At 38.1% G+C, this 23,486-nt stretch overlaps 1 protein-coding gene across 3 annotated transcripts in view; it reads left to right on the forward strand.

Annotated features, from left to right (window-relative positions):
- Nucleotides 1–799: 799 nt before the first annotated feature.
- The window catches only part of LRP2 (LDL receptor related protein 2), a 121,892-nt gene continuing 99,205 nt past the window's right edge, over nt 800–23,486 (forward strand). For all 3 annotated transcript variants that reach the window (XM_071747429.1, XM_071747431.1, XM_071747430.1), the window contains exons 1-3: nt 800–1,071; nt 19,752–19,859; nt 22,004–22,126. In XM_071747429.1, coding sequence (XP_071603530.1) covers nt 978–1,071; nt 19,752–19,859; nt 22,004–22,126 — 325 coding nt within the window. In that variant the 5' untranslated portion in view covers nt 800–977. The remainder of the gene's footprint in view (nt 1,072–19,751; nt 19,860–22,003; nt 22,127–23,486) is intronic.

A 23,486-nucleotide genomic window follows, 5' to 3' on the forward strand; every position in this document is an offset into this window, starting at 1 on the left:
TCACACACATATGTATGTGTGTACACAGAGAAAGGAACAACTTGGCATAAACTAAATTTTCTAAATGGAAGACAATTTCCAACTTATATAAAACAAAATAATTTAACTTCACACAGTTTATGTATGATGCTTTTGATCCTCTAAGGAAAGCCTCCAAAATGTTTGCCCTTTTCCCCAAAACTACATTTCAGCATGAAGTATTAGGGTATTTTATCTTTCCCTCATGTTACTGTGCACTGTTCTACACTTGTTAGTAGCTAGATGATTCCTGAAATGGCAGCAGTAAAATTCAGGCGGACATTTCACGTGTGCTGCACACACTGTTGAAGAGCTGGAACCAAAGTAAGGTGGCTCCAGCTCATATCTTAAACTTTCACAGCCAAAACACTTAACTAAACTGGTTTTATCTGCTAAAAAAAAGAGTGAAGTTTCATCCCTACACTGTACCACTCACAATATTTGTATGAGGAATAATAATAAAAAGTTCAAAGCTTTATCCACTGCATTGGTAAGCAGGAATTGTGACATTTTTCAAAGTTGACAAAATAGCTTGTTTGGGGCATGCCTTTGGGACAGTAAAACCTGGGACATACTTCACTTGCAATCTGAAATTCCCCTCGTCTACTCCAGATCCATCCTGGAGCACCAGCAGCCTCTGATACAAAGTCTGCGAAGTGCGGGTCCTTGGAAGCATCTCGCCTGTCCTGCAAAGCGTGGAAGGAGGGGCAGCGCAGGGCCTGGAGCTGTGCCTGATTCCCTCATGCTAGTTCCGGGGCCGCCGGGTATAAAGAGCTTTATGCAATGTCTGGAGGGTGGGAGTTTATAGAAAGCGCGATGTCTCAACAGGCGAACACGCCTTTCTTCTGCTACTAGCGGGATAAGAAAAAGTCACCGGGCTCCTTGTGCTACTGCTTTGCAGACCAGCACCCCGGAGTCGAGGAGCCAGCTTCTGAGGGAGCTGGAGCATCCCAGCCCAGATGGGACCTCACCATCGGATGGATGGAAGAGCAGCAACTGCTTGCAAACTGCTCGTATTATTCACTGCATGCATAATGCAGGGCAGTTGCCAAGGTAAGCGCTATGCTCCAGCCTCTCCGGAATGGGACTTGCACCGCAAGGAGCACATCCCTGTCCCGGAGACTTCTATGAGAAAAAGACCACAGTGCCTGAAAGTAGAGGGTTAACGGGAGCCAATTCAGAGTTCTTTCCGATAGTTAGGGGACAGTTGGCTCTTTCTAGGAGTCATTTGATGGATACGATCTCTGTTGTGGAAAAGGAAGTAGCACCTCAGAAACACCACAAACACCACCGGCTCTTTAGCTTCACTTCATCTGGGTTATAAATTATCCTGGGATGTTATTTATGATTGTTTTTCTGGTTTGTACAAACTTTTTTTGTTTGTTTGTTGTTTTCTTTTTTGTTTGTTTAAGACAGCAACACACAAATGTTGCTAACTTTGGAGGGATAGATTGGGCTTTGCAACTCCGCAGTTTGAACTCAGTTTTAGAGAGATGCAAGTGGGCAGCCTTCCCTATAACGAGTTCTGCTTGCTCGCTGTAGGTAAGGGTAAGGTGGGGGAAAAAACCCCAACGCTCATCCCTGAATTTTTGCATTTTTTTTTTTCCCTTTCTATCTTTGTACCCTTCTTGCTACTGAAGTGTGGGTGGTTTTACAGAGCAGAGTTCACCTGCATTCCACGAGCAGGTTCGGTGACCACTGAAATTGTACCTGCGGTTGTTTTTTTTGCTGAGCAGTGGACCCGCTACGGCTTTTGCACCTGGACAGGTTGTGCCTGGGGGGTGTTACGCGTGGACAGCCTGGCGTACGTGTGCTGTATGCAGTCACTCACTGAAGGCTGTAAGAAAGAAACAGATGCTTAGTCTGGAGCACAATAAGCTCTCCTCAGTCGGTCTCAGCCACAGATTTGAAGTTGAGGGAGGCAGAACTTTCTCCCTGGGCTTTGCTGTTGCCAGGCGACACCGGGAGCATGTGACTGCCGAGCGGGCCGGGCTAATCCGGCTGCGAGGGATGGAGCTGCCGTGTCCCCAGTCCTCTCCTCTGACTGGAGCCCCTTTCCCTCTGTCTCCCCTTCTCCAAGCAGTTTAATTTGCCCTGCAGTGAAAACGAAGGCTGTCTTGTTGGAGCAAGAGTGGCTGAAGTCTGTTTCTTCGGGCCCGCGTGTTGACCCGGCAGGCCCGCGGGCAGTGTGTGTCTGTGTATTACGTGTGTGTTCAAATGGTTAATCTGCTTTCTTTGCTCAACTCTTAGTTTAAGCTCCTTAGACAGAATCAAGTAAGTAATTATACAGCAACTGCTGCTAACGGCTTCCACTTAAGAGCAGGGAAATAGGAGATAGCTAATGTGCAGCAGGAGACCTGCAAAAACTCAAGCCAAGGAGGTCACACTGGGCAGAGTTAATCCTCAACGCTGTTATTTTACATTGGATAGAATGGAAGCAGCAGTGCTGTTCTAAAAGTTTTTTTCTTTTCTCTACAGCCACTTTTTACTGCTTATGCCATGCCCACCAAATGACATGGTAGAATTAGTGAGGGAAGCTTTGAACTACCATCCACAGGCAATGGAAATACAGGGTTTTAAAATTTTTGATGGTCCTGCCCGCCCTCCCCCTTCAGAGCAGAATAACTGTGCAGATGAAACAGTATTGTTCAAGTAACAGGTAACTGATATTAGTAAAATTTCTGGATAGCAATTTTGGCTACACCATGATTATTATTGTGAAATACTTGGTATCCTTAAGTTCCAGCTCCTTGAATGTTGAGACTTGAATTTCAGACTCTCAAAAAACCCCCAAAACCAACAACAAAAAACCAAACCAAAACCCAAACAACATAAAAGCCCACACTGAGAATAATAAAATTAGTTCCAGGGCTCAGAAAGCAAATGGTGAATATTTTATTATTTCACCTAATCTTTAGTATTTTCAAAGGTGCTTTAATGAAATTTTTGAAGGTTTTGTTGGCAACACCTGAGTGCTTGCAGTATATGCTGGATGTCTCTTGAAATATTTTTACCTGAGCACTCAGGATTCTTCCCCAGTCTGTCCAATTCTGGATTTACCAGATTTAAAGATAGCACTTATAAACTGGATAAAAATACTGCCTCTTGTAATTACCAGTAGTACAGGGCCTGGCTCTGCAAACTTTACTCTATTAAGCCTTGATGCCTGTAGGGTAACTGTTACCAGAAAAAACTGCAGCTGGAATCTAAAAAACTATCTAAGTGAAGGTGTTGTCAGGAAGGAGCATCACGGGACTAATGTTAATGTTTGTTCTGAATTCCTCAAAGTGCTTCAAGCTCAAACTAGAGACACTGGATGGATCTTGTACTCTCAGCAGTTTTGCAGAGGCAAATGAGATCACTTAGGGGCAACTTCACATTTGAACAGTGAGTTCTTCAGTATTACTGCAAAGCATACCAGATCTACATACTTGTATAGTATTCCGTAAAGTATCTTTTATCAGGCTCATCCTATCTAACATGGAAGATCCGCTTTACTTTTTTTGATGAGGATGTAGTGTCTGAGAGTGTTTGAATTTCTTTTCCTTTTCTTAAGGGTTTGGAACCATAGGAACCCCTGTCTTTCTGGTGGATATTCTGTAGGATCTTTTTGTTTCTTTATCACTCTTCATGGGTGGAACCAAAGATGACAAATTCCCATTTCTGTGAATTGTGCTAGATCAATGAATGCTTAGCCAGACTTTATTTTCCTTGCTGAAAATCACAACATTTGTGTAAAATTCTGAATCCTGTGACATGCAAGCATCTCCAATAACGTTTCTTCTGCATGTATGCTAATTTTAAATTTTTTTTTTACTCTGTATTACAGAGTTAAGAAGCTAGAATGTCACATCTAGGTTGACTTCTAGTATTGTTTGCTCCTCTTTTCAGTAAGTCAGTTTATGATTTTTTTTAAGGTTTCTGTTGTTGATCTCAAGATCAGAATTAATTTAAATTTTTACATTTTTTTTATTTAGGAAAGGTGATTATGCTGTGTGATTATAAAATCATGTTTTGTGCAGAAGCTTTTCTGTAATACAAAAGTTAATGCATCGAATTTATTTACATCCCAAATTTGTTAAATGAGAAATCATCAGCTTAAATGTATCCCAGGCAAATATGACTGAAATCTGTTCCCTTTATAAGGTCTGTTATCAGTCTGAGAAAGAAGGCTATTCTAAGAATTAATCTATGTGTTGTGGTAGCATATCTCAGAAATCACAATGATCATTTGCATAGAGTAAGGCCAGTAATGAATAAGTACAGTAAGACCAAGTAGAGAAGGGCTACAGCAGCTCTTTCCAGAATGGCATTGAGAAACATGTTTTTCCATCAAGCATTGTTATCTACAAATTAATAATTCAGTATTTTCTAGGCATTGCCTTCACTCAAATCTATTTAATCTGTCTGTATAGTGACATTGCTGTAGGCAACAGGCCAGAGTCAATAGTCATACTCCCTTGTATGTGCATGCTTAAATGACAGAGAAGCCCATCTGTAAGATTACCCCCCTGTCAAGACCTAATGTTTGAAGATCTTTGGGGAGGCTTTCCTTTGGGACTGAGAGTTCGGGAGTAATGAGAAGGGAGAAAGAATGGCAAAGAAAATGACTGTACCAATGCAATCCTAATGTACAATTTATAGGTGTTGTGCATGACCTGTGGGGCTGCAGTGTTCATAATCCTGCACTAGTGTAATTTTCTTGCTTTCTCTTGGAGATGTACTCACACAAGATCAAGAGCAAAAATCCCACTGAGTCTCCATCAGCCTGGCACTCAACTAGTTACTTTCCCAAGGGCTGACAATTTAAAAGTGCCTATCAGTGTAACACATTGTAATCTCACATTTTAATTAACGAGTGGTATTTGTGTGCACTGACATTAGTTTTTGAGGGGTTTTTTTTGTATGGCTCTTTTAAATGAGTAGCCCTTTTCTAATACATCTCTCGAATTTTCTTAATAATTTACTCTTTTCCTGTATTCTGTTCAGCAAAGCATATCAGGAATTTGCAGAGTAATCAGCTAAAACAAAGAACAGTACAAACCCCAGAATTTTAGTTAAAAATTGAAAGCGGTAATTGGAAGACACCTGGTTAGATTTAGGTTCTATGCCAAATGCTAGAATTACAGTAAATAATTAAACTACAGGAGTCAAGACAAATAGAGGCAAAGCATCTAAGGAGATTTCAACTAAGATAAATGTGTGATGTATGCAATGCTTCTATTTTACTGTAAGACAAACCAGAACTTTCATGTATTGAGCTGATTGGAAATCTGAGCAATGAAATCCTACTTTAATCCAGATTTACTTTCAGTATGTTTTGCAGGAAATAAGCAAAGATTCATTTGGGGGAAAGGTAGAATGCAATTTCATTAAAGCCTTTTGATGCTTTTCCTTTTGGGCTTCCTGGACTGACATGAAATAAATCACACTGTTTGGAGCCTTTCCCCCTCCATATGCCTTCTTGCATCATTAGATTATTGCCAGATCAAAGCCCAGTGGTATTATTTATAACTTCTCAATATTTAGCACTGAATCTGGAGATTCTTCGATAGAGGTATTTTTTAAATCCAAATACTTTTATTTTTAGTTGAGCAGTACACAGGCACATTGTAGATGCACTTCATTTTCTCTTGATGAATATTGTATCAAATGCCACTCAGTCTTCCTACAGTACTTATTTTTAGATCTGAAAAACCCATTGTACTATCACTTTTTTAAGGAGGAGTTTATAATTGTTTCTTCTTTTTTAGAGTTTAAAAAGTGCTGGAATCATATAGCACTTTGGATATTTCAAAGGAAATTACACTTGCTAGAAGCTGTCATTGTTGAAAAACATTAAAGGTCCCTTCTAATTAATGATCTACAGGTTGACAGCTATTTAAAGAGAAGTTGATGTTTTTATTCCACTGTGGCTAATTAGTGATGATAATCAGATAATTTGTCAGCTTCTTTTAAATAGCTTACACTGAATGTGGCAAAAAAAGGAAAGAGCAGTTTTTCAACTTATTTAAAACTAAAGTGCTGCTTTACATAATTTGATAATATACTTCATTCTTAAAGATACTTTGAGCTGTTTCTAGATGAAGGAATAGCAAAGGTTTCTTTGGAGTCAACACACTGAAACTCCACTGATTTCAAAGAAATTACCCCCAAGTTGTATTCATCTAAGAGATGGAATTTAGGATTCAGTGAAGAGTAAACATCTCTTTTAATGGATTACTATTGTGTGAGATACATTTTGAAGTCCACTTTCTTATAATGATGTTAATTTTGTTAACTACTTTTTGCTTCCATAACTCAGCACACTTTTAGAATACTTTAAAAACTGTAGTCTAATGAGTAAACATAGAAATGTTTAGCGGAATGGGTAGCCTCTAGCAGATTCCATAAGCTTTTACTGTTGGTTTCAAGGCTTTTAATGTGTTCTTTGTTTTGCAGTGCTTAAAGTGGATTAGAGATCTGAGGATCACTGTTACAAGTTTTGTTTTGGATTAATGAAATGACATATAAAAGTTGACTGAAATTGTTCTACTTTTACGACCTATTATGTTTTATGCTGTTAACATGAATAAGTTATCTTTGTTTTAAAATCAAGAAGCCAGATCTTCAGCAAAAGGGCCCTGTTTAGAGCAGCAGTATGTCTGCCCAATTATTTTCTTGCACAAGCAGGTCATGATACTATGCCCTGCTGAGTGAAGTCAAAGAACAGGGACCATTAGGGACTCCCTTTGATGGGGATTGCAGGCTCATGCTTTTGTGGAGCAAGAGGGATGAGGGTTTTAGTTGTGTTCTGTGGCATATCTAAAAAACACAAAAGGCATGGTCTACAAGACATCGCAGGAACTGAAACTCTCACTGATACATTTAGAATCTAGGTAATTGTTTTTATCTTTGGAAACCACTGTGCTCATTATCAGCTCAGATAAAGATACCACAGAGGTTTTAGTTTCGTTTGAGGAAGTACAGGGCCTGCAGAACTGGAGTGAGTGCATGTGTGAACTATGCTCCCCAGGTTTGCCCAGAAGCATCAAGTTTACTTTGTAAAGTTCATCTCATTCAACTCAAGTGGAACTGTTTGTCATACCTTGTCATCTACGGGTACCGTTTCATGAGCCAAGTGACCAGTCCATTGTTGCTGGAAGCAAGAGGTCCCACTCTTTCCTTTCTCCTCCAATGTCTCATTCAAATGTTGCTGCAAGCCTTGAGTTCTTGCAGCTTGCTCTGTGCTAGCACCACTGCTCATCAGATCTCTCTGTGAGCAGCCTTCACTTACAAACCTGCAGGAGAAATGAACCAGGCCTAGGGAATGAGGTGTTTTCCTGGTGGCTTAGTGATTTAGAGCAGCATGCGGAAAGGTCTGGCGGTTACTGGAGTTTGGAAAAGGAAGTGAATCTTGGCATCTAGTGGGAGAAGCAATGGAATTGGAAAGAGGGAGAGAAAGAGAGACCTCCTTTACTTCTGGTAAGTCAGTGGGTAGGCTCCGCTCGGCTCACCATACAATCACTGCTAAGAACACACAGGAAATGCTTGGCTGCCATGCTGGTTACAAGAGTGGTCCCATCAAGGCTATAGGGAGCTGGCATTAGCACTGCAGGAAACTCTTTTGTAAAATTGTGTCGTGTAAACAGATGGCTTGACTTGAATGAGACTGCTCACCTGTGTGCTTTTGAGCAGGTTTATAGACTTGTTCTCAACCTGCAATGCAATAAATGAGTTGGGTGATCACCAAGCACATGGAATGCTGCTGCAGGTTTTTCTGGCCTTCTAGCTGTAATAATAGAAGTAACTTTTACTGCTGCAAAGTCTAATAGGTTTTTAAACCATTTAATATGAAACAAACAAACTTCAGTTTGTGTCTGAAATGAGTGACAAAATTTGTCATGTCTTCAGTATGAATATATGAGCTGGTTTTATTACCTTTTCAGTTTTTACTGAAAGTAAAACAGAATGCACACTAAAGGGTCACTGGAAATTATTTTTTTCTCCCCAGTAGTCTGTAAAAACAGCATAGTACTAAAATTCCTTTTGTTACTTCCACAACAGGAAAGGTATTTAGTGGAGTGATTAAACTGTGACTACTTCAGTTGTTAATCCAAGCCTTGACAAATTTCTGGCTGAACCAACAGGAAATCTGAACAGAGCCTCAGACATAGCTCATTTGTGAGAGAAAGACCCAAATTATCACCCAGTTAAGGGAAAATCTTGGTCATTAAACATTCTATGTGGAGATACTGACTCTGTAGCTAGCCATTTACCAGGTGTGGTTGCAGTCTTCTTCCTAGCAGGCATTTTGAAAGACAGATGGGAAGCACTGCTATGTGGAGGGAATTATGCTTTCAAGGTTGCAAATCTGTAGGCAGAGGCCTATAGCTCTCTGAGCAATGATGCCCAGGCTGTGGATGATGTCTACCTGGACAAGTCTTTAGTAAAGACTTTGACATCATCTCCCACAGCATTCTCCTAGAGAACCTGGCAGGTCATGGCACAGACAGGTGAACTCTGCTGGGTGAAAAACTGTCTGCATGGCTGGGCCCAGGGAGCTGTAGTGAGTGGAGTTAAATCCAGTTGGCAGCTGGTACCGGTGCTGTTCCCCAGGGCTCAGTTTTGAGGCCAATCTTGTTCAGTATCTTCATCAAGGATCTAGATGAGGGGATTGAGGGCTTCCTCAGCAAGTTTGCAGATGACACCAAGTTGGGTGGGAGTGTTGGTGTGCTTGAGGGTAGGAGGGCTCTGCAGAGGGACCTGGACAGGTTGACTCGATGGGCTGAGGCCAGTTGGCTTAATGAGGCCAAGTGTCAGGTCCTGCATTTCCGTCACAACCCCAGGCAATGCTATAGGCTTGGAAGGCTGGCCAGAGGAAAAGGACCTGGGGTGTTGGTCAACACCCAGCTGAATATGAGCCAGCAGTGTGCCCAGGTGGCCAAGAAGGCCACCAGCATCCTGGCTTTTTATCAGGAATGGTGTGGCCAGCAGGAGAAAGGCAGTGACTGTGCCCCTGTACATGGCACAGGCGAGGCTGCACCCCAAGCACTGTGTTCAGTTCTGGGTCCCTCACTACAAGAAAGACATTGAGCTGCTGGAGTGAGTTCAGAGAAGGACACCCAAGCTTCTGAAGGGTCTGGAGAGGCTGAGGGAGTTGAGAATGTTTAGTTTGGAGATGAGGAGGCTTATCACTTGCAACAGGTACCTGAAAGGAGGTTGCAAGGAGGTAGGTGTTGGCCTCTTCTCTCAAATAAATAATGGTAGGCCTGAAGTTACACCAGGGAGGTTTAGACTAGATATTTGGAAGAATTTATTTACTGAGGGAGTCAGTAAATGGAATGGGCCTCCCAGGGAGGTGGTAGAGTCACCATCCCTGGAAATATTTAAAAACTGTGTAGATGAGGCTCTTCAGGACATCCTCTCATGGGCATGGTGATATAGATATATATTCTTTGTTTTACTGGGGGGGATGTTGATGGTTGAACACAGTGATCTTAGAGGTCTTTTCCAGCCATGACAATTGTGTGATTTTGTGTTGTGTACTATCCCTGTGAAACCTGGGAGACAATGTGTGGCTTTTCTGTGAGTTTTGTGTGCTTGCTTCTGGATGTAAGTACATGGTGTGTAGTACTTGTATGTTCTTGTGTTTCCAAGGATGGAACAAGTGGAGGGCTTCTCCAGCTACAAAAGCTGGAGTAGGAGACCCTTATTCCCTGCTATTCACCTCTGTTCCTGGCATGCTGCTTAGAGTAGATAGTTAATGTAATTTAAAGAGTTGCTTAAAATATGATGCCTAGCAGCCACCAGTGAAGGGAAATAGCAGCTGAATTAAGCATCCTTTAAAAATCATAATGGGGTAGTAAATCTGACAGTTGTAGGCTTTAGCTGCTTAGGGCATATCTATGTGAAATGCTTCATTTGGGCTTAGAGTGAGGGTAATAGAGATGATATTCCTTGTATTTATCCTCTTCTAATGAATTCAAGGAGTTTGTCATTTTAATTTGACAATTTCCTTAATTTGGGTGAAAGGATTTTTTAAAATTACTTCTTAAAACAGAAAACTAGAAAGAAAATATTCCATGTTTTAAAATGAAAGCTAAAGGATGATTTCATTCCTATTGTTCATTTTCAGGTCTGTTAAAATATAGTTGCATTTTGCATAAGCCTATTGGACACCACTGTTTCAGTTCAGGTGATCCTTGCTTTACTCATGTCTGTCTTAGCATAAGGAATTAGCATAAGGAATTGAGAAAGAGTGACCAGTCATAGCTATTAGCTGCTAGCTGAAACTGAATCACTACTGAATTTGGGAGAAACATTATGACTGCCAGTGCATCTGAAGAAATATACGTAGTTCCTAATGTCACTGGCAGTAGTCAGTAGCATTAGAATGTCTGTCTAGGCACACTAGATTAGGATATGGTCTATTCTGTACCGACACTTGAGTTTTTCTGCTTTTCTGAAATTTTTTTTGCATGAAGAGCTTGGAACAGTCACTGTTTTTGAAGTGCAGAATTATGGCTAGTAAGTACCCTATGATGCTTTTTTATCTAGACTCAACGATGGTGCTACTCAAACAGTGAAGAATTTTGTTGTAGTTATGGGTTCTGTGTTGGAAAGAGAAGCAGCTTTTGCTTTATGTTTATTTTCTGTAAATGAAAGTGGTGTATTTTTTGCATAACGACTTTCAATTGTATTTAATAACTTGTGATATAATATTCCAGTAAGGTTTATGATTTGGCAAAATGTTTTAAGTTGCATAGCATTTTTTCAATCTAGCAATAATGTATAAAAGAAAAAAAAAAAATGACACAATTTCACTATCACAAACCGGCTTGGAAAGCTTTTACAGAGGCTGATTCCCAGTGCTACAATGACTCATCAGCTTTCAGGGTAGCACGACCGAATTGAATGCAGTGCAGTATCTCAGCATGGGGTCTAATTTTGAGAACAAGCAGCACGGTGGCTGGAAAATGTATTTAAAAAACAGTACAGTGCTCAAAATGAGAATAGTTTTCTGAGAAGGTTTTTCTATCATCTGCTACTTCAACTCTCAGACTTTCTCAGTGGTATGTTCTTTACATGCTCTCTCTAAGATGCTTAAGCGATTCTTTTTTATTTTCCACATGCTGTGCAGTTATAAGTACTTCCTAGTCTCGAAGATTTTCCTAGTTTGGCCATATTCTTCCCTCCCTCTATTACCCAATTGTTATTCTACGGCAGCCTTGGGGCCATTAGCAAGGTTCATTCTTATGAAAATGCTTGGGCTGCTTCCTTCTGTGAGTAGCTGGGGTTGTCTTTATTTCTTCTGTGTTTGCTTGTTCTTCTTCCTCTTTATGTCATTTGGTCAATTAGAACAGATTTTTGCATATTTAATGTACCATTCATGAAAAAAGAAGCTTCTGGGATTTAGGGGGAGGCTCAGTGTATGCTGCCCGACAGATCCACAGGGCTTGCTTTGCTTACCCAGCTAACACAATCACAACTGATTTATGTGGATTAAGACACCTAACGTCAAGACGACTGGTTGAAGTTATCCAGTTTAGTGCAGAATATGTTCTTTATATGTAATCTGCCTGAAATAAACTTTTTTATATTGTGAAGGCTAATCTTTCAGTATTGCATATCCTGGTTCCCTTGGATTTGGCCATACAGATAAAAATTTGCTACATTTTCTGAGTAAGGAGTGCAGATAGTTTTTATTAGTTTCACCTTGGAAAATACTCCTTATACAGTTGGGGTAAAGAAAGTGTCCAACCAAAATAAATAGCTCTCAGTTATCACTAAAGTATGATGAATTTGACAGTGACTTAAATGGCAGAAGGAACCTGTTCTGTTCAATATAGGGAATATTTACTTTATCTGTAGAAAGGAGTATCACCTCTTGTCTATTAGAATTTGCCCTTGCTTAAAAGGACTGTTTCTTTTCCTGCCTTGTTATGGGACTAAGAAGATAGTAAAAGTGTGTGAGTTGAAGCAAGTTTACGAAGGAACTGAGTTGTGATTAATTTGCCTATAGTACTATATGATGGTAAAGATACATAGTTTGAATATGTGCTCTTTGAGCATGTAGGATCAGTGATTTGTCATAATTTAAAATTTAAGACATCTGTATTTTTTACATTTAGGAATATTGTAAATAATTTTAAAATATCATATATCTGAATTTTTGTTTTTACATTTTCCACAGTGGCTGTTTTTAAAGTGATAAGGTAGAAACCATATAATTTCATTCTGAATACCAGAGCTTAAAAAAAACCAAACAAACCACCAAAATTAAAACTGATGGTTTTTTTCCTAAGAGGTCTATATGTGTTTTATCAGAAAATTAGAAGTTTGTTCTTTTTATTATTATTTCAGGCTTATACTTGAAAAAAATTAAAATGAAATAGAGTTGTTAAAATTGAATTTCTAAACAGTTTCTATTTTTATCAGGCTATTTTCATTCATTGCTTTTTCAATTAACAAAGCTAAAGTAAGGTAGAGAGGATGAGGATTATGAATATCTTTAACGTTGCTAGGAGGCATTTACAGTGTCATTCCTTTGAACTTCATGTGTGCAGGAGACTTGAACCCTTTTTTCTTTGCAGGAAAGCTTTCCTGCTTAGTTTCAGTAGATTAAAATCTGAATTTCTTTAATTCTTGGATTTATGTTCAGGCGTTAGCAGAAATGAACCTGAAGTCCTTTTATAACTGTATTAACTGAAAATAATTAGTTTAACATAGTGTTTGTTAACTTTAAGGACTTTTAAAAGGAGATTTCACATATGAGCATTAATAAAATAAGGTTTGATGCTTCAGTTAAATATATTATTTTAGCTAACAGTTGTCTGTATGAGACACAAAGCACAGAATTTTGCTGTCTCCAGACTTGGTTGTTTTTTTTTGTTTTTGTTTTTGTTTTTAAATTCTGTTGTTGCTGCATTGAAACATGTAACTATGTAACTTCTAAGCCCATGATGACAAAGTTCTAGTCTGGGTTCTAGTCAGACAGGCAAGATCCATCTATTACAGCTTCTGATACCCATCATTCCAGCATCATTCGAGCTCAGGAACTGTATTACTGTATTACTAAAAATATCTCTTCAATAAGTATGGAATATCTAGCTTTTTCACCTAAAGTGGAAATGAACTCTGCATATCCAGGTAGGATTACAGAAAGAAACAAATGAGCCAAGATTAAACTTCCTCTTCTGTTTTCGTTCCTCTCATTGTTTAGATGCCAGTTCTGTTTACAAACAATATGATAAAAAGTTCTACATGTGAGCGGATTTTTAGGCTGAGGGGCTAGAAATATAATTTCATCTGTTTGGTGGAGCAAAAGCCATTTTATTCTTGTCATCAATGGGTTTCTGCTAATTTTTGAGAAAGCTGTGCAGCTGGTACTTGGGAGCCAAATCTCTTAGTCCAGTTAGCATCAGTAGAGAATCAGAACTTTTGCCCCCAGTTCAGTCCTACATCATTTCCATAGGCTCCTGCTATCCCCCTAAAATAAACTGAAATAATCTGTATGATTTGTATACCAGAAAGTTTTCTGAAATGTGTACACCTTTACTTGGAAGCTAGGGAGTGAATATAAACCAATCAAATTAAATGAAAAAAAAAAAAAAAAGACTCCAACTTGAAAAAAAAACCCAAGGGCTCAGTGTAGATAACTTTTGTGAGAGTAGTACATTTATCACTGTTAAACACACCAGAGCCAGAGATAGAGTCTTGGGCTAGGAGTCTTTCCAACACCTTCTCAAACAAGGTTTGAAGCCCCTCCACAGGAAGGATTAAGCTGTTATGTGCCTTGTTTCTTGTGCTAATAAATACAGCAGCAAAATGGAGTGTACTCTGACTTCCTGGAGTGCCACTGGAAAAAGAGTAGAATATGAATGTGTTGGTGAAGGAAAGAACCTTTACTTGTTGACAGTGGGTCCACCATGTGAGTTGAGGTGTCTATCATCTTTATGCAGCAAACTATTTAAGGGATAACCCTTCTTTTTTGTTAAATGCTTGTACAGTGCGGGGCACAAACCGTCCTCGATCAACTGCTGAGTCTCTAGATGCTATTTTACTACAAATAATCTCATTATAATATGTAATTGGATAACTCAGTAGTAGAAATCCTGTACTTCCCTATGAACATTTTAACTGCCCCTGGCACTGTAGCTCTTCTGCTTCAGATTGTCCCTCAATTTGTCCCCTGTCCTCCTGTCAGTCTGTATACAGAGATCTTGCAGTCCTCTATCTGAATTGGGTGTAGACCCACATTGTACTGTCTTTTTGTTTATATTCTCAGTTTAAATTATCTCTCTGATATAATCTAGTTTAGAGACATGTTAAGTACAAAACACATTCTGTGTTGCAAGATCTTGAAGATAAGATAAATCTTGTTCTGCTTTCTGTAATACCTGTAAATGCTTGCATGGCCTGTGTTTTTTTTTAATTTTTTTTAAATTCAATTATTAAATATAATTGAATTTGCAGAGTGTGGAAAGATTGAAAGTTAATCACCATCTCAAAGTATATCTAATGTAGCATAATTTTTGTTCATTTGCCTATTATAATTTCTAGCAGAATACTGCTTTTCAGTATCACAGGGCATTTTACAATAGTAATCAAAGGTTTTTTCCTGAACAATGGATTTAACCTCTTCTTTCATTAGTGCGGGGGAACAGAGATGGAATTTCCAGAGGTTCAGCTTCCCCTCCCTGAGCATTCCTAAACCTCAGGCTGTTTGACATGTAATTAAGCTAGACAAAAATCTGACATCAAAGGGGATGGAAGGTGATTCTCCAGAATTCTTCTACCTGCAAGGCCACTGAAGTGGTCTGTTCTCTTTGGGAGCTAAATGGCAAGACAGAAAGGGAGAAAAAAGAGCTTGCAAATTATTGTGGGTTTCTTTTTTTTCAAAATTTAAGTGGAAAAAGCTTCTCCTGTACAATTAGTTTGCACTTGTTTGTTGAAAAACTACAGATTTGTTGAAGGTGGAAGTGTTCAGCTGAAAAACGTACTGCCTTAGAGGGGGTTACTCTTTTAAACACAAATACTTGTTGAGAGAGAGAATTCTTTAAGTGTAAAGTAATTGCAGTAGTGTAATTTTAATTTTTCAGTGGACAGCTTTTGAGTGGTACAGTCTACATTGGGCTTAATACATTCTTATTTACTTTCTTTCATTCAAACTTAACTATTAGAGAGGTGTTAGCAGTTCTCTAAGATACTGTGAGAATGAGGAAGAAGGAATGAAAGGGGGGGGTTTGGCCTTTTCTGTATAGTTAGAATAGACAGTCATGGTGCCCTTAATCTGTGGATGACAAATGTAATTTAAAAGATTTTCAGTCAAAGTTAAAAGTATTGAGGGACTTCAAGGTTGAGTGGGCTGGTACCAAATATAAGAGAAGAATTAGGAAAGACTAGAACTGTTCAAGAGGAATTTAAGTCTAAAGGAATGCAGAGTGGCAGAGAGCAAGGCACTACTGGATTTCATTGTAAGTCAGACCTGACATTCTGGTTTTAATACAAGAAGATTGTATTTAGGCTTTAATTCTCAATCAGAATACTTCTACACAGAGAGTATTGGGGCAAATTAAGAGCAGGAGAGGCTGAGAGGCTGTAAGGAGCTGCCTTCCTACTGAAGCCCATAGCCCTGTGGGGTGAAGCCCTGTGCTGTGAAATGCCTGAAGTTCTGAGCCTCTCTCTCTCCTGCTGGAGTTCCCTGTGCCTCAGTGTGACATTCATTAGTGGTGTGCAGGACTGCTATCCTCTAGTGGCAGTGGAGTTTGTCTTTGGCAGTGGTTTAGGATGCTTCATTCCTGTGCAGGCAACACTTGCTGGGCACAACTTGTTTTGCAGAACATAATGGTGATTGTAGTGAACAGTGTTTGCATGGTGGTATTTCCTTTGGTAAGAGAGATGTTTGTAAAGAAGGTATTTCACTTCTTTAGTGTTGCTTTTATTCCAGTGGAAAATAACTGCCTGGCATAATCTTTGTGCAAGTACCCAATCCAGAGCCAGTAATACTAGTTTTCATGATTTTACCTGAGCAAATGGTGATCTTAAGTATCCACTCAGGAGTCTCTTATAAGAGAATTCCAGACACAGAGAACCACGGGATGTCTAGTGACATCTAGTTAGCCTAAAGGCTGGGGATAGTACATATAGCAAAATGCTTAGAAATAGTTATATGGGCAGTATTTTTCCAGTGGTTTATATTATTTTTTTTCTGTGTTTTTTTGTTGAATATTGAGAGGTCGAAACAGATCATATCTTTAAAAATTATTTAATGCCAAGAGATTTTTATTTATGTTCATGTATGCTATATATGTGTGATTTATAAGATCTGCCATGTACTTTTTGGTCTGTATTTTAGCAGTGCTTTAATCGCAGTCAGAAGGATAAAACAGAATGAGAGCAAAAGTAGAGCAACACCAAAATTTCAAACATCTCAATTTAGAACTTTCAAAAGTCACATAGATTCTTCTATTAGCAAATTTTGAGCATGATAGTGGAAAACAGATCTTTTACTGCCTGTTTTTAAAATTGGTGGTTATTTCATCCAGGAACTCTGCTAACAGGATTCTGTTAGCCTGAAAGAGATGTCTGGTTTTATCAGCATCTGTCAGAGTAAATCAGAATTTCTGTGGAAATTAGCTCAGTATTATTTTTTGGCAATGTCTGACTGATTCCTGCCTTGCCATTTTAAAAAAAAAATCTTATTGAAAGCAAAACCTTTCTAGTAATAAGATTACTAATGACTAACATTTAGTGAATCAAGGCTTCAGATAATGGCAATAAACAAGCAGATACCCCTTGCCTTCTGACAGTCCCTGCTCTTGCTGAAACCCTGGTGCTGCAGGCTCGTGTTGTATAGCACATACCCATAGAAAATGTCCTTTTGGACTCCATATGCTTTCTCTGTGGATCATTACTAGTCAGTGTGAATAATGCCTGCAACATTTTTACTTAAAATAACCCTCTTTAAAATATATCACGAAATTTGTAGTAAATAAATCATGATTCTTTAAATCTCATAAGTCTCCTATACTTGTTTTTAGCAGAATATGTACAGTTAAGTACATTCTCTCATCTGAGAAAATGATCTCTCTAGCTGTCTGTTTTAACAAGCCCGGTTATTGCTGACATCCTTATTTTTCTCTCATTCTGGATATTTTTCCTGGGTATTTGTATCCATAATTTTGTAATAGTACATTTTCCCATGGACTACTTTCTTCTCTATCTAAGTTAGAATTGTTTTTATTCACAGCTGAAAGACAAGCTTTTGAGAACCTTGTCTAGAAGTACCCTTGATAGTGCAGCTCACTTTTACTTCTTCCATATTACTTATTTTTAAATATTGTCTTTTTAGTGAATTAACATCATTATCTGCTATGTAATTTACTTAGTTCTAATGTTAATACAAAATAGTGACAATTGAAATATCAGTCTTATGTTTTTTAGGTGTTTCAAAGCTCTTTGCCTTTGGTTGTAAGTAAGTGTGGAAGATAGCATTTGAAAAGCCTAATGCCATAATTCAGTGAATTATAGCAGGTGTACTGAAAAATTGTATAAATGGACCCTGATACAGCACTTACTGCATGTAGGTGCAAGAAACTCAAATTATAATTCTGCAAAGTATTACACAGTGTAGGAGAACTGCTTGATTTGCAAATTTTCTGTTAACATTCAGTTACCATATCTCATACTGTACAAAGGCTGCTATGTTTATAATGCTTTCTAAAAAGTTTATCAGTGTTATCTCCTCATTTTTATCACTAAGGGTATGTTTAACTACATAACTTAATACAAGATAGGCAAAGTAAGTTAGCAGAGTTGAGCATAGTGCTTGAAAATTTTTCTTAGTTATTATTTAGAAATAATACACAAATTGCTCATATTGCTTGCTTATAAGTTGTTTCATTAGAAATTCTAATCATGTAGATGCAGATTTAATTCTGTATTGTAACTTCTTTTTGAGCAGATGCCTGTAAATGTTCCAGTGGTTTTGAATAGCGATAATATACTAAATATGCAAGGAGTTTAGTATTTGCCTTGCATAGTAATTCCAATTGATAAATGGGGCTTTACTGTGTTGCGTTTGTTAGAGCTTTTACAGCTAATCTCATATGGAAATGTTGCTTTGTAGGGCAAAATTCAGTAAGAGGGTCTGGGATTCCAGAGGGAACTTGTACATTCCTTCAGGGCATTTTTGCAAGGGAGGTTGTTGTGTTTTAAAGGTAGTTGATAAGAGACCTGCACCACCAACCCCAGACCTGCACCACCAACCACCATCATGCATTAGTCTATAGAAGGTATTTGGGTGAATATACTCCTGTACCACTCTGTACCACCATTTATCCAAGTGAAATTTTTGACCATTTGCAGGATACATTATAAATCAGGATGTCACTACCAGACAATCAGATTTGAACATTCCTTGCATAAAGTAGCTTGCCTATATCCCTTAGGAATACATCACTTAACTGTGTTTATGTGACAGTGTTGATATGCCTGGTTTTACATGAAAGTTAGGGTAGTATGTTATTTATGTCATAATGAATTCAAAAAGTAGGTGGTTTGGGTTTATGTATACAGAGGTTATCTTCTCTGGACAAATCACTCAGAATAATTGAAAGATGTAGTTTTATCATATGGCTGTTAATTAAATCAGGAAACAGGTTTGTTTTTGTCTTCTTAGTTGGGCTTTGCTACTACCTCAGGTTTTTTCAGCGTTCCCTTCTCTGGGGTGCTGACAACAGATTAACATGAAACAGAGATCTGTTGAACCTAATTGTGTGATAGCTCATTGTTTTGGGGACCTATAAAACTGTTCACTGTGTTTTTATGAGGCTGTAGTCACAATGAAAGGCCATAAACAGTGCATTTTCTCTATCCTATGGGACTGGAGATTTCATTGGTCAACTCTAATAAAGGCCTGATCCAGCTGCATTTACACCTGGGGATGAATGCTGCCTTATCAGGTCTTAATCCTTAGTAGGTCAAGTAGGAAGCTTTTGATCAACCATAAATGTCTGAAAGCTTAATTCCCTTAAAAATTATTTACAATTCAAATGCTGACTGAAGACATGCTTTACTGAATTTCAGAGGAAAGGTTTTTTATATTAAAGTATTATTAAAAAACAAAACAAAACTGAGGTTTTTCTATAGTTCCAACCAGTCACTGCTAAAACAAGATTTCCAAATCACCAAGGGGACTATTATGGTTATAATAATAATAATAATAATATAATAATTACTATATAATAATTGTATAATATATATAATATACATATTAGAGAGACTCTGGGAGCATGTTTAGCCCTTAGAAATAAAATGGAAAACGATGCCCCATCTTTATTTAGATTTATACTGCACGTGAGTTTAAAATTGATACATGCCTGCTAAATAGATTTCTGTAGTGTAGGTGCTCCTTTTGAGACATGCTTGGGTTAATATTTTCCTTTTTTTTGTTTGTTTGTGCAATAAACAAATATTAAAATAGTGGGATTTTTCTAGCAATTCAGTTGAGCTATGTCCTTTAAGATTTAGAGATGGTTCTTTTCTTTTTTTTTGACTGTCTGCATAGTGATCTTTTATGCATGGATAAATATATCTCTATTTTTGTACTATCGCAATATTATTTTATCTCCTTTCCATGCTGTAAGGTGATGGATAGATTACAGTTGTTTGAAAGGAATTTTTGACAGCTGCTATCTGTTGTTGTGTCCCAGCACTGCTAACCTGTTTGTTGCTCTGCTTTTCCACAGGCTGTGAGGGGGGGCAGTTTCGCTGTGGAAATGGTCGCTGTATTCCTGCAGACTGGAGGTGTGATGGGGCTCGAGACTGCTCGGATGATTCAGATGAAGCTGGCTGTCGTAAGTGAAAAAACTGTTCAGCAACATTTTGGTAATGTAAGAAATATGGAGATCCTAATGTGCTCAACTGTATCTGCAGTACGGGAGTGAACGTTGGAGGGGGAGAAAACTCATAATTGTCTTAAGATGACTGCAGAATCTGCCTTAGAGTCGCATTTCTTGAGTCCATTTGCTTTAAGTAGGCAGAAAATGAAAGTGTTCAGCTTCCAACATGACAGCCTGATCTTAAAAACCTAAATATTCAATAATGCCATTTCATTTTATATCTAATGTTCTAAGTAGATGTAGAAATGCATCATATTAATTATTATAGTGATCCTGAATTGGAACTGTATGAATAACGTACAGTTACCACTGGCTTCACTTGAGCTCCAAGTCTTTGGATCTTTTAGGTCTTAGCTGACAAGCTGTAACTACTGCATCTTAAGCAGAGTATTGATTAGTTGTCTAGAGGTGGTCATGTTACCCCCACTGCCAGCAGCTCAGGGGCAACAGGTGCATCCAGATAGGCTGTAATATCCATGCACAAAGATTTGCTCAAGCTGGATGTTAAAAAGTTATGAAAATGAAAAAATTCCCTTCAGAGTCTTTTTTCACAAAGTTGCCTGCAATCTGCCTTGTCTCTTTTAGGGTTCTTTCAGATGTTGTGGGCTGATGCAGTTATCAACCCACTTACAGGTTAGGCCAGATTTTGCCCCTCAGCTGATGGGGGGTGAGAGACTAATTTAGGTTGGTTCTTTTCACACTGGATTGTTTCTTTGCTGCTTGACCCATAAAATAATTGGAGGTCACTCACACAGCTTGGCAGTCCCATTTGTTGCTTAGCACTTGAGTTAGCTCAAAAAAACCCAGTGCCGTTCTGGTTGAAGAATGCCTTAAACTGCAAGAACAAAATGGTGGTGTCCTCTAGTTTGCTATTTCAGCTTAGCTCTGAACTGCAGCTGGGAAGAAGTGGCTGGGCTTTGAATAAGGAGTGGGTAATATTCACACTGACTTTCTGAAAGATGAAAAAAACCCTGTTACTATATTTGTCATCGTTAGAAGTTTGAAGTTGTTCTTGTTTTCAGATATGTGATGAATTAGGAAGATAATTGAAAATTACACTTTTCTGTTTTTTGCAGTTAATTTTGCTTTTAAAAACTAGGTTTATGTGCAGTAGATAGTGGGGCATTTAAATATCTAGGAAAGTAGTTTAAAACTGGTTTGAGGTTAAAATTATATTACAAGACTACTTTTAAAACAGAAATTAAAAACCCAAAACAACTGTCCACGAAGTGCATTGTCTGTAGCATGTGATGAGTTTTATCCCTGTAATTAATTTTCCTCTGATGTAGTTATGTACTTGTCAACTCTACATCTACAAAGTTTTTTCCCTTTGATTTTTTTTTTTTTTACAAGGGTAGCTGTGCTCGTAAATCATCCCATGAGCACAAAGTGTTTCTGGTTGACTTTGCAGGGTTGCAAAAGCATGATCTGGAGAAGAGGTGGTTAAGACCAGAGTCCTGTCTACTGGACTGTGGTGTACTAGTGATTCTTCCCATGAGTGTTAACTAGAGATGGCCTAAACTCTAACACAGTTTTAAACGTTTATTTTGATCTTTCTCTCTGAATGGCTCCCTGCTGTTTGGCTATTTGAAAAGTACAGAGAGGAGCTGGGACAGCAACATTCAGATTGTTCTGACCTGACCCTCACTTTTGCCATGTGAATTCATGGAGTTGTGAACTTGTTTTGAAAGATCTTCCTACTAGGGACAGAGTAGAGTGATAAGAATTGAACAGACCTCTGTTGAGACTAGGGGAGCCAGCATTCTTCTTATAAGTGGGGGGGAAAAAAAGAGGCTCTGCCAGAGGGAAGTTCAGAGCCTTAAGCTTTTGCTGTGACCTGCCTTCTAGCAGACCCTGGGTCTCCAGGATACAGCCCTGAGGACTGAAATGTACAAGTTTTACCTTTGACCATCTTTCTGCCAGCCCACTTTGCCCTCCCTCCTCTGTCCATTTGCTTTGTTTGTCAACTGCCTTTAGTGGAAGTTACAGCCAATTGACACTAGAGCCTTAAGTCTTATTTTCTCTTATTAAATTGTTTTCTTTGAAAGTGTTTTCCCAGATGTCTGTGAAATGACAGTTTTTTTCATTGCATACACTAGCACAACCTACCTGTGAGGGAAATCAGTTTCAGTGTCAAACTGATGGTGAGTGTATCCCCCAGTCATGGGTTTGTGATGATGAGGAAGACTGTGAAGATGGCTCAGATGAGCATCAACAATGTCGTAAGTATTTAAATTCTGATCTTATGCCCTCTTTGTGAAATAAGGTAATTCACATAGCAGCATATTGAGAACATACAGAAACAAGCCTACTATGAGTTCAGCTTTTTACCAGGGGAGTAAGTAGCTTCTAGAAATTATGTGAAATCGATGAAATACGGAAGATATGTCCAAAAAGACATGTTTCAGCTAATCAAAAAGAGAACAAAAGGAAAAAATATACAGTATATAATAGTATTATAGCTGATACAAAAAACAGTAGTTAAAAAAATGGTGAAATACACATAATACTTTATGTTCAAACGCTATCTCAGTCAAGGAAAAAATCTGCTTTATTCATTGCATAATAAAATTCACACTGGCATCACAGATGCCACATACAAAAGAAAAACTTAATTTCTTTCTAGAAAATTTTGAAGTGTAAATAAAAAAAGAGCAATTATCAGTGAGTTGATGTAAACATTGCTAAAGATTCTTGTACCATCTTCAGTGATGTTATTTAATGGCTTTAGTGTTTAAAATTACCAGACCTCTTCTCATACTCAGATAGGAGGAATGCCAAAAGTCCTGGTAAGGGGTGAAAGTGTAGTATTTTATTATCATTTGGACAGCTTAAACATAGGACATAGTTCCTATTAGTATTTACTGCTAAACAGTGTGTTTATCATGTTTGAACTGATATTTTAAATTTTTAAAGTGTTTAATGTTCTCTATGCATTTTAGAGCAAAGAAATCTCTTAGCAGCCTTAGTGCAATAGCCATAGGCTCTTACTTTTTTCAGTATTGATAGCAAGACAAACACTAATAAAATACCTTACTCTTATTTTTCAATTTTGTGGCTATGCAGTTTAAGGGATATCTAGTTTAGGTTTAATATACATTTAAGTATGTGCTGAAGTGATGAACTGAAATGATTATTGCACTAAATTACATTCTCTGTGTTTTTGCATAAGATGGGAAAAACAAGTGTAGTATTCTTAATAACTGATTTCCAGCTATTTCTAATATTTAGAAGTTATTTTAAGTGATTAGAGTAAGATTAATGTATCTTCCTTTTGATTCTGTGTATACTTTTTAAATAAATTCTTTAAATTGAACAGCTCTGGAACTCTTCACTAACTTCCTTGATTCTGGGGAGGTTCACAGGTTTAAGTTTTGGGAGGATTTTACTCAGAGACTTGGCTTGTGCTTTTGGTACTTATTTCCACTGAGAACAGAAAAAATGGAACTGGATTTAGCTGCTTTTTGCTCTCCTCTTCCTCTAAGAAGGTGTCAGCACAACTGCTGGTTATGTTTCAACTAAAGAATCTGTAGATACAAAATGAGAAACAGCTCTGAGTTGACTTTTAACTGGGTCACTGTA

Source organism: Heliangelus exortis, chromosome 6 (assembly GCF_036169615.1).
Source record: "Heliangelus exortis chromosome 6, bHelExo1.hap1, whole genome shotgun sequence".
In the NCBI taxonomy this organism is placed as follows: domain Eukaryota; kingdom Metazoa; phylum Chordata; class Aves; order Apodiformes; family Trochilidae; genus Heliangelus; species Heliangelus exortis.